We start from the raw sequence: 19,335 nt of genomic DNA, 5'->3' as shown, positions 1-19,335 counted from the left end.
ATCCCAGGCGGTGAGTGTTCTCCTGGCCTCCGAACCCCCACATCCTGCCTCACCTGAGGCAAAGCGTTAACAACCTCGCCCACTCTAACACACGCACACACACACACTAACAAGACCAACAGCTGTTCCATGTCCAGCAACACATTTCCTTAGAAGATGTTCCACGTTCCATGTTCTAATCCCTCTCATAACGAGCTCTCTCCCACCATCTCTCATGCTTTCACAGACTGATAGAGGCAGACTATATATGCTAGTTTACATGCTTTACTTTTGAGTTAGCTGATAACCCCCTTTACAGTTAAAAGAGTTTGTTTTCTTTCTTTACATTTTTAAAAATCTTTTTTCATCTCTCTAAGGGTTGCGAGGAGTAGGAGGAAGTTGCCACAAGAAAGATCTAAGACTAATCTACGGTTAGAATTCAGAGAGGGTAAACAGATCCTAGATCTGCGGGGAAGTTTCTGCCCCAAGCAAGAGCGAGGCCCATCATCAGAAGACAGGAAGTGATCCATTTTAATCTGTCAAGGGGAGTGGTCTCATTGGTTAATCTGTCAAATGGAGTGATCTCATTGTTTATGTTGTTGTCAGCGGTGTCAGTGGGACGTGAGGGACAGGAGAGAGCTGGCCAGTGAAGGATGAAGGAGGAGACCATCAACAACTGCTTATTAGGGTATACGAAAGGAGAGGGTCATCATCACATGCATCTCTCTGAGATCCTTGAGCGCAAATGGCTTTTCTGTGTCATGTTTTGACTTTCTTTGCAGTAACCTCTGGGTATATACTGGTAATTTATCTTTATTGAATACTTTAGTCAGTGAAAGCATTGGCAATGTATCGTTTTGGATAAGATGTACCTTATTGTTGTACCATTTCAGTAATCTTTTATTTGTATAATGCTATTTATCTAGATTAAACGTATATGAAAATATATGCAATGTAAGTACTGTAAAAAAAAAGTGCCATGTACGTAAAATGTGGGTAGAATTGGGTTGAGGTCATGGCTCTGTGCAGGCCAATCATGTTCTTCCACACCAATCTCGACAAACCATTTCTGTACGGACCTCGCTTTGTGCACGGAGGCATTGTCATGCTGAAACAGGAAATGGCCTTCCTCAAACTATTGCCACAAAGTTGGAAGTACAGAATCGTCTAGAATTTCGTTGTATCCTGTAGCGTTAAGATTTCCCTTCACTGGAACTAAGGGGCCTAGCCTGAACCATGAAAAACAGTCCAACCATTATTCCTCTCCCACCAAACTTTACAGTTGGCACTGTGCATTCGGGTAGCATTCTCCTGGCATCCGCCATACACAGATTCGTCCATCGGACTGCCAGATGGTGAAGTGTGATTCATCACTCCAGAGAAAGCGTTTATACTGCTCCAGAGTCCAGTTGCGGCGAGCTTTACACCACTCCAGCCGATGCTTGCAATTGTGCATGGTGATCTTAGGCTTGTGTGCAGCTGCTTGACCATGGAAACCCATTTCATGAAGCTCCCGATGAACAGTTATTGTGCTGATGTTGCTTCCAGAGAAAGTTTGGTAATCGGTAGTGAGTGTTGCAACCGAGGACAGACGATTTTTACACGCTACGTGCTTCAGCACTCTGCGGTCCCGTTCTGTGAACTTGTGTGGCCTACCACTTGACGGCTGACCGTTGTTGCTCCTAGATGATTCCACTTCACAATAACAGCATTTACAGCTGACTGGGGCAGCTCTATCAGGGCAGAAATTTGACGAACTGACTTGTGGCATCCCATGACGGTGCCATGTTGAAAGTCACTGAGCTCCACTATTTGTCTATGGAGATTGCATGGCTGTGTGCTTGATTTTATACACCTGTAAGCAACGGGTGTGGCTGAAATAGCCACTGATTTGAAGGGGTGTCCACATCGTTTTAAATTTTTTATTATTGAATATTAAAACATACAATCTACTTGTAGTGAAGCCGCTCAACATTTACATTACATTCAGTCATCTAACAGAAGCAACCAGGGTCAATGCCCTGCTCAAGGGCACATTGACAGATTACCCACAAGGTCAAAAACGGGGAGCCAAACTAGCGACCTGTCAGCCACCGGCCCAAGCTCCCAACCACCAGGCCATCAGCCCTCCACAGTTCCCCGAGAGCTGCTCCTCAACCATCTGAGATCCCCCCCCCCACAGTCCCCACCCTCCAGAATTGTTTTTATAATAAAGTAAAATCATTCCTTTCCCCACCCCCAAGACCCCCACCCCACCAAGCCCCCTCAAGCCCCCATCCCCGAATGCACTAACAACCAAAAAAATGAACAAAAGAGAAAAAGGAGGGGAAAAAACGAAAACAACACTGCAAAAAATAAATCAAGGACAACAAAAATCATAACAGTAAGGCCAAATGAATACGTTTGAGTGCGTGTATGGCACTATTTACATGTGTGTTTCTGTGTTGTGTGTGTGAGTTTGAATGAAAGTGTGTGTATATTTTAGATCAATGTTATGCTTTTCCATCCATTCCTGAACCTGAGACCAGAAACAGGATACCTGAAGGCAATACCAAAACAAATGGTCTACTGATTCTGTGACTAACAACAAAATCTGCAGAGCTGCGATGATTGTATGCCTCAAATATTCTGTTGGTGGCCAGAATTCTCTACAATAATTTTAGCTGAAAAGCACAAAGTCTTGAATCTTGGTTCATTTGAACTATTTTGCAATCTGAATGGCACAACTGTCAACATCCTGGTCCTCAAATGAAACTGGTATACTTTCCTATTTATGCTATTTTTATTCCTCTGACAGTTTTTATCCTTTATATTGGGAAGACAGACTAGTTCCCTACCTCCTCCCGCTGCCACCTGCCTCCTCCATTTTTGGGGTAATGCTGTAATCAATTGGTTGTAATCTTGGATTGAGCAGACCTTCCCGTACAATTCTGATAACTCCATGAAAGACATAACTCTACCATTCCAATTTAAAATGTAACTTTTAAACAAAATACCCTTTTAAACACCTTTTCCATAAATACAGGTATTTTATCAGCCAGCACATTTGAGTTCAACCATAATATTTGTTCTATGTTTTCAGGGGGATGAAATTTAAATACATATGAACCACCTCTGTAATGCTTGTTTGAAAAGGAGAGATAAGAAAAAGGTTTGATTTTCAATTAGATAAAAAATTAGACATGTCAATATGCACAAAGGAAAAAAGCCATTTTTAAACAGTTGATGAGCTTTTCTTAATAATCTACTTGAGAACCATTTAGGGTTCAAGCAGGGGAGCAACTTTCACTGGGGACGGGGGTACATTCGGAAATTGTCCCCCCCCAATTTTATCATTGGAATGTGATACAAAATGAGGCAACAGAGTGCTTTAGGAACATGTGGACTCCTCCGAGTGGTTGGGTAGGCTGTTTGTCTGACTGGATAATAATTATGCCCCCCCACTTCTAAAACCAAAGTTGCGCCTCTGGGTTCAGGTAAAACATTTGTATAAGTGAAGGTTTTAGAGAGAGGTTTACTGCTTTAAATTTAATCATCTCAACCCACCCAGTTCATATTCTTTATATATATAGGCACATATTATCTTGTCTGGTTTAGCATCCCAGACAAAGCAAGATATTTTTTGCTCAAATGATTTGAAAAACAAATCATTAGGAGTAGGCAGCGTGATAAGTAAGTGAGTAAATTGAGATATGACTAAGGAGTTAATCAGTGCAATTTTTTACCTCTCATGGTTGCTATTTTACTAGTTTTCTATTGAAATTTATTGTGAAGAGCTCATTTATACAGTGCCTTGCGAAATAATTCGGCCCCCTTGAACTTTGCGACCTTTTGCCACATTTCAGGCTTCAAACATAAAGATATAAAACTGTATTTTTTTGTGAAGAATCAACAACAAGTGGGACACAATCATGAAGTGGAACGACATTTATTGGATATTTCAAACTTTTTTAACAAATCAAAAACTGAAAAATTGGGCATGCAAAATGATTCAGCCCCTTTACTTTCAGTGCAGCAAACTCTCTCCAGAAGTTCAGTGAGGATCTCTGAATGATCCAATGTTGACCTAAATGACTAATGATGATAAATACAATCCACCTGTGTGTAATCAAGTCTCCGTATAAATGCACCTGCACTGTGATAGTCTCAGAGGTTCGTTAAAAGCGCAGAGAGCATCATGAAGAACAAGGAACACACCAGGCAGGTCCGAGATACTGTTGTGAAGAAGTTTAAAGCCCGGATTTGGATACAAAAAGATTTCCCAAGCTTTAAACATCCCAAGGAGCACTGTGCAAGCGATAATATTGAAATGGAAGGAGTATCAGACCACTGCAAATCTACCAAGACCTGGCCGTCCCTCTAAACTTTCAGCTCATACAAGGAGAAGACTGATCAGAGATGCAGCAAAGAGGCCCATGATCACTCTGGATGAACTGCAGAGATCTACAGCTGAGGTGGGAGACTCTGTCCATAGGACAACAATCAGTCGTATATTGCACAAATCTGGCCTTTATGGAAGAGTGGCAAGAAGAAAGCCATTTCTTAAAGATATCCATAAAAAGTGTCGTTTAAAGTTTGCCACAAGCCACCTGGGAGACACACCAAACATGTGGAAGAAGGTGCTCTGGTCAGATGAAACCAAAATTGAACTTTTTGGCAACAATGCAAAACGTTATGTTTGGCGTAAAAGCAACACAGCTCATCACCCTGACCACACCATCCCCACTGTCAAACATGGTGGTGGCAGCATCATGGTTTGGGCCTGCTTTTCTTCAGCAGGGACAGGGAAGATGGTTAAAATTGATGGGAAGATGGATGGAGCCAAATACAGGACCATTCTGGAAGAAAACCTGATGGAGTCTGCAAAAGACCTGAGACTAGGACGGAGATTTGTCTTCCAACAAGACAATGATCCAAAACATAAAGCAAAATCTACAATGGAATGGTTCAAAAATAAACATATCCAGGTGTTAGAATGGCCAAGTCAAAGTCCAGACCTGAATCCAATCGAGAATCTGTGGAAAGAACTGAAAACTGCTGTTCACAAATGCTCTCGATCCAACCTCACTGAGCTCGAGCTGTTTTGCAAGGAGGAATGGGAAATAAATTCAGTCTCTCGATGTGCAAAACTGATAGAGACATACCCCAAGCGACTTACAGCTGTAATCGCAGCAAAAGGTCGCGCTACAATGTATTAACTTAAGGGGGCCGAATACTTTCGCAAGGCACTGTATCTTTTGTGATATGAATACCAAGTATGTCTACTTCACCGTCAGCCCATTTTATAGGTAAACTGCAGGGTAATGTAAAAGTTGTATTTTTTAAAGTTCCAATACGTAACACTGTACACTTTGGTTTTAGTCCAGAGTCCAGAAAAGTTCTAGTGGGATCTAGTTTGCGGACTTAATATAAAACTTGAGTCATCGGCATACATGGACACCTTTGTTTTTAAGCCTTGAATTTCTAATCCTTTAATGTTGTTATTTGATCTGATTTTAATAGCTAGCATTTCGATGGCCATAACAAATAGATATGGTGACAGCAGACACCCTCGTTTAACTCCTTTTGACAATTCAAAACTCTGAGAATTAGCTGCTATTTACTATTTTACACCTGGGGTTGATACATATTACTTTTACCCATTTTATAAGAGACTCATCGAACTTTAAAAAATCCAGGCATTTATAAATAAAATCCAGTCTTACTTTATCGAAGGCCTGGCTATAAATACCAGGCCTGGCTTCTTAGATGTTTCATACTGTTCTATTATTTCTAGTAATTATCTCCAATGTATCGTCCATGTAAAAAACCTCCCTGATCAGGATGAACAATATCTGGTAAACCGTTTTATTTCTGAGTGCTATGCATTTCGTATTTTTGCATCAGAATATTGAACTGTAAGAGGCCTCCAGTTTTTTTTTTTTTTAATATTTGCCATCCGGGTCTTGTTTTAATAATAGAAAAATCAGACCTTCCTGCTGAGTACCTGAAAGACCAAAATATCTATACGAGTAGTTAAAATAAGCCCAAACATGGAGCTTTGAGTATATAAAAAAGGTATGCCATCAAGCCTTGGGGTTTTTACAGACTGAAAGGATTCAATAGCCTCAAAAGGTTAATTAAAATGTAATACTTTGTCAGTTGGCCTTTGCACTGATCTTTTTGTATGTTCGTTACTTTTCCATTTTTTTTTATTTTTGGAAAGAATTCCTTACAGTAATCGTCATTGAGAGCGGGAGGGGGAGACGGAAAAGAGAACATCTGCTTAAAATATTTAGCTTCCTGTTTTAAAATATAATTTGGAAAATCTTAGATGACTCCATTTTTAGTAACTAGTTTTTGCTAATTATTTTTGGTAGTGTTACTGAGTTGGAGATTCAGGAAGAATTTGGTGCCTTTTTCTCCATATTCCATCCAGTTTGCTTTATGTTTGTAATAGATTATGTTAGGTCATTCTTGAATAAGTTCCTCTAGTTTTTTTGCTTTTACTCTAACTTATTTTGTATCTTTGTAGTACCGTTTTATTGCTATCTACCTGTAGTATTTGTCACATCTGTTCCTGCAATGCCCTCTAATGCTCATCCTGTGTATCCTTGACCTGCCGCCACTCCCCCGGTACTCTCTCCCTCTCTGTGTGTGTGTGGGATTGTGTGGGCGGAGACAGGTGTGCTGGAGTCAGAGCAGATCCCCACCAGCTGCAACCTGTTCCACAATCAAGAACTCTACAAATACTCAGCCCTGCCACTTCCACGCTGCCAGATCGTAATCTCTGCTCATTCTGCCCGCTCTGACTCTGGTCCCTGTCTCTTGTCCCACGTCTCATCATCCTGCGTCTCTGTCCTGGATTCCCCACTCTACTACTCCCTTGGATTCCCCTCCGGACCTGCTTACCCTGTCTCAACCCCTCTCGCTCCAGCCTCAGCCTCCGCACCTGGTTTCCAGCAACCAGCCCGAGCTTCCCCTGACCTGTACTCCATCTCCCACCTGTGTTTCAATAAATACATTTGGTTACTTCATCCCAGTCTCCCCGTCTGAGTCTGCTCTTGTGTTTCCCTGTTCCACTCCGCATAACACTATTTGTTCATGTATTTCCCTTGTTAGTCTTGTCTCATTAGACAGAAATGCTTTCTTATTATTATTATTGATGAATACTGAATGATCTCTGAAGGTATATTTAAAGGTATCCCAAACAATAAGGGGATTTGTTGAACCTATATTGTTCTGGAAAAATTCAGTTATAAATTATTTTGTCTTGTCCACATACTTTTGTATATATAATGTGTATACAGTGTATTCTTTGTGGCACTATTGAAACAAAGCAACTCAGATAAGGCCCTAGGCAGCCAGCCTGATCACTATAAATAAACTTTGATCTCAGACATTTGAAAAGGTCCTGAGAATGTTGATACGTGCCTAGCTCGGTGCTCACCAAATTTTTGTAAAAAAATACTTGTGATGCTCGGAGCCGAAGCACGCTGCTCAGGCCACTGTGCCACCGCACTTCACAATGCTCTAGCAAGCCGTGAGAATACTGATGGTACCTGATGGTAATAGCGTATAGTTTTGTATTATTATTCTGTTTTAAGCGTTCCCCAAACCATAGCCCTAACCCCAACATCAGGCCATGCCAGAGACCATTACACACACACACAGTCTTGTACAGCTTGTACTTCTGGTCCCCACAAGAATAGTTAAACACATCCACACACAGAGAGAGAACAGTGTGTCCTAGCTAGTGATATCCATGACAGATTTGACCCTGTTGTGCAAGTCCACTATTCTGAAGACAGGAAGATGCACTGAGCTAGAAGAAGAGGCTTGCAGAGCTCTTTTTTTATGGTGGGCTGGGGATATGTTACTACTGTCAGGCTCTTCTTCTATAGTGGGCTGTGGCCATGTTGCTACTGTCTGCTCTTCTTCTATGGTGGTTTGGGGCCATGTTCCTACTATCTGCTCTTCTTCTATGGTGGTTTGGTGCCATGTTGCTACTGTTTGGCTCATCTGGTAGACTGGGTGGACTAAAGGTATTCAGGCACACTTGGAGGGAAATAAGAGTACAGTTGCCTCCCAAATGGCACCCTATTCCCCACATAGTGTACTTCTTTTGGCCATAGCCAATTCTCCATGTAGTGCAATACTTCTGACAGCCAGGGTCAATAGGGTTATGTAGGGAATAAGGTTCCATTTGGGAGAAAACCTCAAATATAACGTATCAGATTGTCCTGTTAAAAACAAATATATAGGTTTTTGTATATATATAGGTTTCTCTCGAATACTACAATTTTATGAAGTTGGGTTTAGCTAGCTCAGATAAGTTACCAATCTCTCAACCTCATAAGTAGCTATCAAGAAGCCATTGCAGGCTATAAATGTAGAGTAGCTAGCTTGTCTAACTATCTTTGCTGGGATGCCTGCTGGCAAGATTGGTAACTTTAGAAAAGCATGCAATATGTAACGTCTGTCGTTAAATGAAGACCAAGGTGCAGCGTGGTAGGCGTTCATGATTTTTAATAAACTGAACACCGCAACAAAATAACAAAGCAGAAAAAAATGAAAGCGCACAGTTCTGTCAGGCAACAAAACAGCTAAACAGAAAATAACTCCCCACAAAACCCAAAATCACAACTTATATATGATCCCCAATCAGAGACAACGATAGACAGCTGCCTCTGATTGGGAACCACGCATGGCTAAAATAACAAAGAAATAGAAAACATAGAAAACCAAAAACCTAGAATGCCCACCCTAATCACACACTGACCTAACCAAAAATAGAGAAATAAAAGGCTCTCTAAGGTCAGGGCGTGACACAATAAATAAATATACTGAATAAAACTCACATTCCTTTCAATCTTTGACCAAGATTTTAGCAGAGAAGCATATTCAGTTTATTAAAAAAAATATATACACCACTCAGGAGGATACAGACAGCTCAAGAGGTATGCTTAGATATGCAGAAAATAAACATATGTTTGTCATAGAATGAAGCATAATGATTATGGCTCTATATTGCAGGAAGAAGCTGTTTAAGGTGTTTGACAACCCCCTACAGACCACCCACCAGCCATCCTCATGAACTTCATGCCCTCTCAGATGTGTGTGTGTGTGGGGGGGGGGGGGTGGAAGTAGTCAGGGAGCTTAAATACTCAGAGACAGGAAGAGAAGGACATTAAGATTCCAGTCAATTACTTCTCTCTCATTTTTTCTTTATTTGCATTTCTAAACTACATCTCAAACATCAGTGTCTTGTTTAATAGGGCACTCAGCGGGAAACTGAAAATAAAAAGGCACCGTTTCAGTCCGTTTGGTCCCTAATGGGCATGACCCAGTATAGCGATACTCGGTCAGCCACCACTGTGGGATGAATCCTTGTACTGCCACATACTGATACTGATTCATTTTATAGGTTAAAGGCCAGGGCTCAAGGGGTTAAAAGGTTTTGAAGTGTGTGTGCGTGTGTGTGTGTGCGTTTAGGGTTGGGGAGTTACATGTCATCTGATTATTAAAAAAATTTGGGACTGTAATCAGTTACGTTACCAGCAAAGACATTGTCTCACCTAGCTATCTTAATTTACTGCAGTGGGCTAAATCAGTGTCACAGAGTGGTTCTTGGTACTCTTCAACAAATCTACTTTGAATCTACTCACTCACATGGTTATGGGCTTAGAACACCTGTACCATGTCAGAAATAGAGTTGAAATATATTAAATTTTGAGTTTGCATCCCGATATTACACTTTATATATCACAGATGACTGAAATATAACAAAGGGACAGATATGACAAGTATAAATAACGTTTCGCCCATGAGGCCACTAGTGGGTGATTTGGTCATTTGACTGCAGGAAAGGGCTAAAGGGATACATCGGGAAGGAAGTTTGTCAAGGAAGCCAATTATCTACTTCACAAATGGTATTCATGAGTTCATCTGACTCTGGGGAAGTAGATAAAAGGCTTCATTGCCAAAATCCTGAAGTATCCCTTTAAGATGAATGCACCAACTAAGTCGCTCTGGATAAGTGCATCTGCTAAATGACTAAAACGTACATGTAAAATGTAAGTGAAGTCACTGATGGCCATTTTGGACAGGTAACTAACGTAAACTCACCCCATTCCGTACAAATGTGCGCAACCGAGACATTCAAACGAGGCTGCAAAGAAAACGAATGGGACTGTAGCGACTGTGTTGACTTCAAAATCTGGGGTGTGAACTACGTTTCTATTCAAGCGTTGGTCGACATGGTAATGGCTCTATAGTATTGGAGAAAAGTTGAAAGAAACTGACCCTTCGTTACATCGTGACGTGTTATGCCGTAACGTACAGCACGCAAATAGCAACTAGTTCTGTCTTACAATCTCTCTCCACCAGGTGTAGCACTTCTCTCATCGTTTAAAAACAAGAGATGGACAGTGACGGGGGTAAGGGGGGATACCTAGTCATTTTTTGCGTCATCACTGTAAGCGATCATGACTCTCAGAGCCGCTGTTTACTTCTGAAGATCACTTTAGCACCGCCCTAAAAACCTGAGTCAAATTCGACACAAACCTTCAAATAGGTTTGTAATGACACATTATGTAAACTCTTTATCATGTTTTATTTACATTTTAGAGGCGGTAAGGTGATAAGTTGGACAGATCGAGTGCAATTTCCCCACACATCTCCTCTCCTTCTCACTACCACGCATTAGTTTCACTTCCCCACCCGCCATTTAAAAAAAAGACCCGACGGAGCTCATTGCCTTCTTGAATAATGCAGAAACGGGCATCTTAGAGGTCATGTCATTAATTGTGTTGGAAAGGGGAGAAATTGTGCTTTACATTGGTAATGACATTACAGTTGATCTGGAAGTATTACGTTTTTGGGGTGCTAAAATGAGGTCAATTGTACGAACCAAGGCGATGTCCAAAAGTGAGTGAGTTTACGTTAGTACCTGTAAAGGATTACATTAGTACCTGTAAAGGATTACGTTAGTACCTGTAAAGGATTACATTAGTACCTGTAAAGGATTACGTTAGTACCTGTAAAGGATTACATTTAGAAAGTCAAGTGTGTTTAACGGAGGAGGTTGGGGGCAACGACCAGATTCGCAAAAGAAAAATTCCAGGTGCCGAGGAATTTCTCATTATCAGAGCACTGTACCCCTGGCGTCCTAGTGTGTTGTCATTTCACAGTCTCTCTTCTGGTTGTGTGTAACAGTCTTGCTTCCGTCCCTCTCCTTGCCCAAACCTGGGCTCGAATCAAGGACCCTCTGAACACATCAATAACATGCCTCCCACAAAGCATCATTACCTATCGCTCCATAAAAGCCGCAGTCAGTATAGAGCAAGGGAAACAATTACTCTGAGCGCGTGACATCACCGATTGAAACACTACTAGTGTGCACCGCTAATTAGCTAGCCATTTCACACCGGTTACACTCACCCCCCCTTTGACCTCTTCCTTCTCCGTAGCAACCCCAGCTGCTGGGCAGAGCCCAACTGAATGATCCGGGACAACAGCTTCAATGTAACAGTATTGCTTCCGTCCCGCTCTTTGCCCCAATCTGGGCTCAAACCAGGGACCCTCTGAATACATTGACAACAGTCACCCATGAAGCATCGTTACCTATCGCTCAAAGAGCAAGGGAAACAACTACCTCAAGGTTTCAGAGCGAGTGACGTTCTGGGGGAACTGGGCAATCCCTTACCTCTGGTGCAGGGTTCCCCAACTGGAGTTTTCTGGGTCCCAAAAATATATTTTACTTTTATTGATGTACATAAAATATTAAAAACACCAACAAATCAGCTCCAAGTGATTTTAATTTTGGAAATCCATTCCAAAGTATTCCCACGCATAACAGAGATACTGTATATATGTGATTGTATACAAATGTAAACAAGGTTTGATATATTATATCTGTATGGGAGTCTTGTGGTCTACAGCATTTGCGTTTTTCAAATTATTTGTAATTGTGTTCCGGCCCCCTGACCATTCGCTCAAGAAAAAAAATCAGCCTGCGGCTGAATCTAGTGGGTGATCCCTGCTCTGGTGTGTGTTAAACTCTGACACAGCAGATAGAGGTGAAAGGTCATGAGAACTCGTGGTTGCATCCCAAATGGCACCCTGTTCCCTATATAGTGCATTCCTTTTGATGGGCCCTGGTCAAAAGTAGTGCACTATATAGGGAATTACAGTGCCATTTAGGACACACCCCAAGTCTCTCCCTTTCCAGACTCATATAAAAAAACACAGACAGAAAGATACATCTGTAGGACATAGAGCCTCCACATGTGTTACCTTAAAGGGGCCTGAGTAGGGTTGCAAAATTCCTGTATTTTTCCAATAATTCCCAGGTTTTTCTGAAATTCTGGTTGAAGGATTCAAAGTGTCCTGCTTATTCCCTCCTGATTCCAGGAATCTTCCAAACTGACTTTTGCAGCCATAGGCATCACAGTGGTTTGATGTAGGATGGAGTTTCCCCTAAAAACTGGTCTGTGGTCAGTTTTATCTATTGCCTTCATGATGGTTGAAGTTAGGGTTGGGGTAGGGTAAACTGATCCTGTGGTTCGTGACTGTTCAGGGGAACCAAGCTGGTATAGATTAGTACAGACCAGGATGTCAAGGACTGTGGTTGAGTGCATTTTTTAGCAATTCAATTGAATTAAGCATGGCCCGTCCATTTGAAATGTTTCATTGAGAATATACATAGGTTCAATCTCTAATGGCACTCTACTATAATATAGCCTAGAGCACAACCTTTGACCAGGGCTCGTAGAATGCCATTAGAGATAAAGTGTCCCTTCATTATAGGTAATCTGTGATGCCAACATAATTTTTCTTTGCCTCTGGGTACAGTTTATTTTAGATTACATTCTTTAAATACAAATGTATCAAAAGCAAGGAGAGTTGACTACTGCATAATCGCTTAGTACGAATAGCGATCTCAGAGAAGCCTACGAATGGTCCGTTAGACCTGTCAGTCGTAGTCTGTTTTTCAGTCTCCTCAGTCACCATTGGTTGAATCGGCAGACAGGCTTCTTGACGTCACATACCAACGAAGCCCACTCCGTTGTTGGAAGCGTTTGGTCTTGCTGTCTCTGTGCCATTCCTTCCGCAAGTGGAATATAGATTTCCTTATCTCAATGTTCCATTCCAATAGAATGAAATAGAATATAGAACCGTTTATCTCTTCTCTGTGTTCCAATTGAAACTGTTACATTCATTCTCATACAATGACATCACAAGAGAGTCAACTGGGCTAAATCCATAATTCCAATTCTGGAACCAGAACTAGAACCGTCAGAACCAGAACCATCTCTTTTTTTTCCATTATCATCACAGCGTGGTAGCGGAAGACTTCCCCTTGGAAGAGAGCACCTGTCGGAACCTTCTTTTGAGCTCTTGCATGTTGGGGGACTTAGGCCGGGCTAGGTGCAGCCCCCCTCTCCTCTTCTCCCCGTTCCCCCCGCCCAGCGCTCGGCTCACCTCGCCACAGAGGTGCAGGAAGGCGGAGTGGACCCCCTCGTGGTTCTCCCGGGCAGAGACCTCGAAATACGCACCACCCAGAGAGGCTGCCAAAGTCTCACCCTCATCGGCTGGCACCTGGCGGGCACGGAGGAGGTCACTCTTGTTGCCCACCTGGGAGGAGATGAGAGATGGATTAGACCAATGTTCAGGCAATGTCCAGAAATACTTCCAGATAAAATAAAGGTTATCGAGCCACCAGTATGACGAGGACATATACCGGGAGAGTTAAATATGACATATAATTTAATGTATCGCTTTGGACACGGATGTAATAGATGGGTAACATATACTGTATAGTTAAATACTAATAATAATAGGATCCAGCTCCCGTTACTAATAGATGTAATATAACGGTCAGACCCACCAGTATGACAGGTATATTCCCTGCAGGGTGGATGCGTCTGACGTGCTGGTAGAGAGGCTGGATGGTTCTATAGCTGCTGTGATCTGTGATGGAGAAGACCAGGACGTATCCATCCGCCCAGTAGATAGACCTGTTGATCTGCTCCTGACAATAAAGTCCCTCTGCATCGTCCTGGATGGAAGGGTGAGGGGAGGAAAGGGGTAAGGGGTAGATGAGAGAAAGAGAGGAAAGAAAGAGGGAAAGTCAGTGGTATGTAGCTAGTGATGTGTTTATCCGAACTCCTACAGTAGTCTGCACAGTTATTATTATGGGATTATGGAGCAGACAGAAAGACAACACACACTCTTTATCTCAGGCATAGTCTGTTTACAAGACCAGGCCTTTGAATGGGTGGTGGAAGTGAGTTTGATAAATGAACGGGAGCCTCCCTTAGGCCTGGCACTGAATTATCAAAAACCACTTTAGGAGGGAGAAGAATAATTGAGATATGCCCTGATACTGGATGTAGGCCTGTTCTACTGTAACATCATAACTTCTTACTGGTAGTGAACTAGTGATGAACTGTAAATAACATGTTTCCACTTGTTATATCCAGACCGGGATCAAATATATAAGCTACCGTATGTATGTCAAACACATTTTTGCGATGGAGTCAATACAATGCAATTGTCCCAAAAGTGCAAACTGAGATACTGTTCTATTTACGGTAACTTTTTGTTTATTGAACCAGAAAGTCCCATGGAGGTCAGAAAACCTATTTCCCAAGGGAGACTTGGCAAGTAATTTAAAGTACTTGACATTTGAAAGGATTTCACATATATTTGACCCAGGTCTGGTTACATGCACCCTTAGACTGTAGAGAGGACTAGGAATTACCTGTAGAGAGATACAGGGGCTGTGTTCCAAATGGCACCATACTCCCTATGGAGACAAGGGCCCATAAGGCTCCATAATGCCTGAGACTCCAGTCACTCTGTTATCATTTGGCAAGTGGTATCGGAGCATCACGTCTCGGACCAACAGGCTCCGAGACAGCTACAACCACCTGGCCATTAGACTGCTGAACAGCTAACCCTAACTGACTCCCTGCACAGACTTGTGCCTGTGACTATTTGCACCTAAGAGACAATCTGAAACCTTAGACATTATTTGCACTGACTAAGCAAAACCTTCAAACACACACAAACACACATAAACACACACCCAAGCACCCACACGCACTCACAACTCACACACACATCCAACACAATCAATGTTGCTGTTCTATTATATACTATTTACAGTATTCCACTGTGTGAACAAGTCACTGCCCACTTTATATTTGTAAATACAGTGTAATACAGTCCATTATTACTATGCTACCTCTCTTATTACTTCTATTACTTGTTATTTTTGACTTGACTCTTTTTATTGTTTTTAATGTTATTGACTGATGTGCTGCATTGTTGAGGGAGCTTGCACATAAGCATTTCACTGCACCTTTTATGCCTGCTGTAAAACTGTGTATGTGATGTGACTAATAAAATGTCATTTGATTTGAAAAGTAGTGCACTATATAGAAAAGATTGCTGGATCGAAATCTGTTGTTCTGCCCCTGAGCAAGGCAGTTAACCCCCAGTTCCCCGGGCCCCCGAAGACGTGGATTTCGATTAAGGCAGCCCCCCCTCGCCTCTCTGATTCAGAGGTTGAGTTAAATGCAGAAGACACATTCAGTTGTACAACTGACTAGGTATCCCCACTTTCCCTTTCCCATTCCTTAATGTGCTATTTGGGACTCAGCCCTTGTGTGGAGAGAGAGAGAGACCGACCTGTAGAGAGACGCAGGGCGTGTCCTGAACCTGTAGTGAAACCTGTTCTCCATCTAGATTGATCTTTCTGGAGTACAGGGCCCCTGGGGACAGAGATAAGCAAAACATTACTGACTATGCACAATGGATTGCTATGCAACAAATGTAAAACAGATGTAAAATGTATAAGTTGCCTGTATTATTAGGGTGGGGTGTTTACAGTATAAGTTAATAAAGAGAGACATTAATTGGGTAAACCACTAACGTCTCAGCATCACAGTGCCTACTTCACTGTTTAGTGCCCTGTATAGTGCCCTACACGGGGATGCCGAAACGTTGGTGTTTATCCAATAAATTACTGGGAGCCTATAGAGTGTGTGACTCCATTTATTTTTATAGCCTACAGTTAACTCGCCATTAGTTAGCACTTGTACTAACTTTTTTGGGCGAGCGCCAGCTCAGGCTTTTCACTGGGTGTTTATAACTGAAATTGTTTCTAAATGTGTAGTAAACTAGTATGGGGTTCTTACAAGGTTATAACAATGTGAAATGACGAGTTCACGTTTTATTGTCACATGCACAAGTACAGTGAAATGCTTCACTTGCAAGCTCTACCCAGTGCAGTAATCAATATCAAAATAGTATAACTAATACGAAAAGAAATATACACAACAAAGAAAAACACGAACATAACATACATATAGGGTGAGTGGCAATAACAAATGTACAAGATTATGCATATTGCGCAGGGATACTGGAGTAATTTGAGATAAATATGTACATGTAAGAGGGGATTAGGAGAAAGTGACTGGTTGTCATGGTTCCACCTGTCACCAGAGGGCAATAGAGACCATCCTAGAGACAATAACGACACTCAGGTGTGTTCTATTACTCATTCTGATTCCCCTGTTAAAAGAGCTGTGTTTTCTGTTGTACTTTGCAGAAGCTTGAGTTGTTTACTGTGTGCGGTCGTTTCCTGAGTGAGTTTTCGAGACTTAGTGTTTGTTGTTTTTTCCAAGTGTACTGGGATCCTGTGGCTACCGTTCTTAGTAAAGTATTTCGTTTAGTCTCTTCTCTGCACCTGGGTTCAACCTCGCCACGTCACACTGGTAGCAGGATAAATAATGATAATAATAAACCGTATGGCAGCAGCATAAGCGGTAGGTGGGTGAGTGTGTGTGTGTGTGTGTGTGTGTGTGTGTGTGTGTGTGTGTGTGTGTGTGTGTATTTTATATGAACGGGACTGTTAAAATGATAAAACCTTACCTGTGTTTGCCTCATAGTCCCCGATGAACCTCTTAGTCAGAAACCTGACTATCAACGCTGTGAATGAAACAAGGAGAAGAATAGTCTCCAATGAGAAACACTTTGAGAATAATAATGTAGTTGACTACATATTTTCACAGTTGCCATTGAAGAATACTGTACTCCTAGTTGGCATAGGCCAACAACATCCTAAACATGGGAAAATATCGATGTACCCTTGATCAAGGCACTTAACCCTAATTACTCCTTTAAATTGCTCTGGGTAAGAGTGTCTACTAAATTGAAATATAAACACCTTGTGAAGAATACTAGAAGGTCACACATCTGTTATTGTCGCTGTAAGAGAATACTGCATGCTACATACTGTATATTTTTCACTGCTGACATAGCCTGCTCCTTAGTTGGCATAGGCTGTCTGCATCCTAAACCAAATAGTACCCTCTTCCCTCCGTACTGCAACTAGTTTTCAAAAGTAGGTCACTTTAATAAGGAATGGGGTGCCATTTGGGACATGCGCTCAGCCTGTCTGTCCTGGTCTAGTCTGTGAACGTACACGTCGCCCCCTGGCGAGATTGTTTACCTCTCACTGTTCAACTGGCACACCCGTGTGTAGCCTATCCCAAATACATAATAAAATATTTAGGTAGAAATATTAATAAGTAGACATTTTTCCAAAATCGAAATTTGTATAGGCTATATAGGCTACTTGTATGGCCAATCCGTTTGTGCCAAACTGATGCAAATAAAGTATTTCCATTCTAGCATACATTTTCTATTAGGACCCGATTAATAAACCTCGATAGATTAATTCAAAGAGTCGGACATTAAAAACCTCCGGACTTTCACGACAACGATGCGATTCAGACTACTTTTGCACACTTCTCGTAAAGCTTGCTCTCCTACCTGTTTTCCCCACGTTGCTCGCTCCCAAAACCACGATCTTGACGTTTTTGTTGGGTACGCAGTCTAGAACGGGATACTCCTGTATTGGAACTAGCAGAAAGTTGCTAGAACCACTATTCATTGTTGTCGGGTCAACAGGAAGACGCATTTAGGAGTCCTTATCCGTCCAGTCTGGGAATGTCGTGCCTCTCTCTTCGTCTTCGTCCCCCCACTGCTAAAACAATCCTGAGCCTCGGGAGCTGAGGCTTAGTGTGTCTCGCCCATGATGATAACTGAAATTATAATCGTCCACTTTGGCTGCTACTCGAAACAATTCTAACTACCACTTGTAGTTCCACTGCATTGAGTGCGCAACAAGTTGACAGAATCCAGTGATTTTGGCTCACCCTGACCAGAACCGTTATTTGACCGTAGGTTTTATATTGTCCCGGTTATTTCACATCGGCTAAGTATACCGAGACAGAGCAGCAAATAGTCCACATAAGCCAAAGGGGTTAGAGTAGCCTAGACAAGTCTATCCCTCCTGTTCCAGAGCCCGCAGCAGTGGTTCGTCTAGTGAGAGAAGAGAGACAGAGCAGCCGGAGAGGGATGAGAGAGAAGAATGAGTAGGCTAGAGAGTTGCTGAAGAGGCACAACTCCGAACTGTACGTGTTTTTGTCTCACAAATGGCACCCTATTCCGTAGCCTATAATAGTGCACTACTTCAGACCAGAATCCTATTGGTCCCTGGACCAAAGTAGTGCACTATATAGGGAATAGGGTGCCATGTAGGATGCATATACTTCACCAACTCAAGGTGTCATTAAAAAAAATGCACACCCCTCCCCAACATAAAAAATATATATTCACACCACCCTTCCCTTGTACTGTAAAATAAATGTAACACCCCGCATCACAGAATGAACTCAAAATGATGTTAATACTCACAAATAAGCTCTCGAGTGGCACAGCTGTCTAAGGCAGCTCTGTGCAAGAGGTGCCACTGCAGTCCCTATTTCAAATCTAGCCTGCATCACATCTGGCGGCGCACAATTGGCCCAGCGTCGTCTGCGTTTGGCTGGGCTAGGCCGTCATTGCAAATGATAATTTGTTCTTAACTGACTCGTCTAGTTAAATGAAGGGAAAAATAACAATACCACAGTTGATGCCACACAGAGCTACGGGCCAGAAGGTTGAGGGTTCGCCAACCACCGCAGTTGAGCTCACGCTCCCTGACTGTTTCATTACTTCACGATCAGAGCCGGTTACAGACAATGGTCAACTAGGAGGGAGTCAGATTATCATCATATTGTTGCCATATTTATAATTATATAAAATAGATGCAACACATTTTACCCCAACAGGTTTCTGTGCAAATCCACCACGCAACCGATAAACAAAACATACCGACTTCAGACACTTCAATAACATGGTTTCTGTTTTCAACACCACAACAAATAGACTATGTCAATCTAGACAAATAGAAAATACATCCCTCCCTTCCTTGAAGGTTTACCAAGTATCGAAGGCTTTGTTTGACAATCTCCGAAT

General features: G+C 42.1%; 1 protein-coding gene across 2 annotated transcripts; it reads right to left on the bottom strand.

The window, feature by feature from the left end:
• Positions 1-11,759: 11,759 nt before the first annotated feature.
• On the bottom strand, positions 11,760-18,830 carry LOC112214508 (ras-like protein family member 11A-like). Of its 2 annotated transcripts, XM_042298200.1 has the most exons (6): positions 18,733-18,830; positions 17,806-18,357; positions 16,903-16,959; positions 15,658-15,740; positions 13,850-14,020; positions 11,760-13,596 (listed from the first exon to the last, which is right to left on the bottom strand). In XM_042298200.1, the coding sequence occupies exons 2-6, from the start codon at positions 17,951-17,953 to the stop codon at positions 13,294-13,296; spliced, it is 762 nt and encodes a 253-aa protein (XP_042154134.1). In that variant the 5' UTR covers positions 17,954-18,357; positions 18,733-18,830; the 3' UTR covers positions 11,760-13,293. The 2 variants fall into 2 exon arrangements, with proteins under 2 accessions (XP_042154134.1, XP_024229066.1); XM_024373298.2 differs by lacking the exon at positions 18,733-18,830 and having other exon boundaries at positions 17,806-18,451.
• Between the last annotated feature and the right edge of the window lie 505 nt (positions 18,831-19,335).

Source organism: Oncorhynchus tshawytscha, linkage group LG15 (genome assembly GCF_018296145.1).
Source record: "Oncorhynchus tshawytscha isolate Ot180627B linkage group LG15, Otsh_v2.0, whole genome shotgun sequence".
Lineage (NCBI taxonomy): Eukaryota > Metazoa > Chordata > Actinopteri > Salmoniformes > Salmonidae > Oncorhynchus > Oncorhynchus tshawytscha.
Note: the sequence above shows the minus strand (reverse complement) of the source record. Positions and strands in the feature narration are given on the sequence as shown.

Excerpts from the sequence above, each read along its gene's own strand:
- LOC112214508 (XM_042298200.1), bottom strand. The coding sequence starts at position 17,953 with ATGCGTCTTCCTGTTGACCCGACAACAATGAATAGTGGTTCTAGCAAC. Across the intron at positions 16,960-17,805 it reads GAGCAACGTGGGGAAAACAG|CGTTGATAGTCAGGTTTCTG; the intron begins GTAGGAGAGCAA and ends TTTCATTCACAG. Across the intron at positions 14,021-15,657 it reads CGCCCTGCGTCTCTCTACAG|GACGATGCAGAGGGACTTTA; the intron begins GTCGGTCTCTCT and ends CCTTCCATCCAG.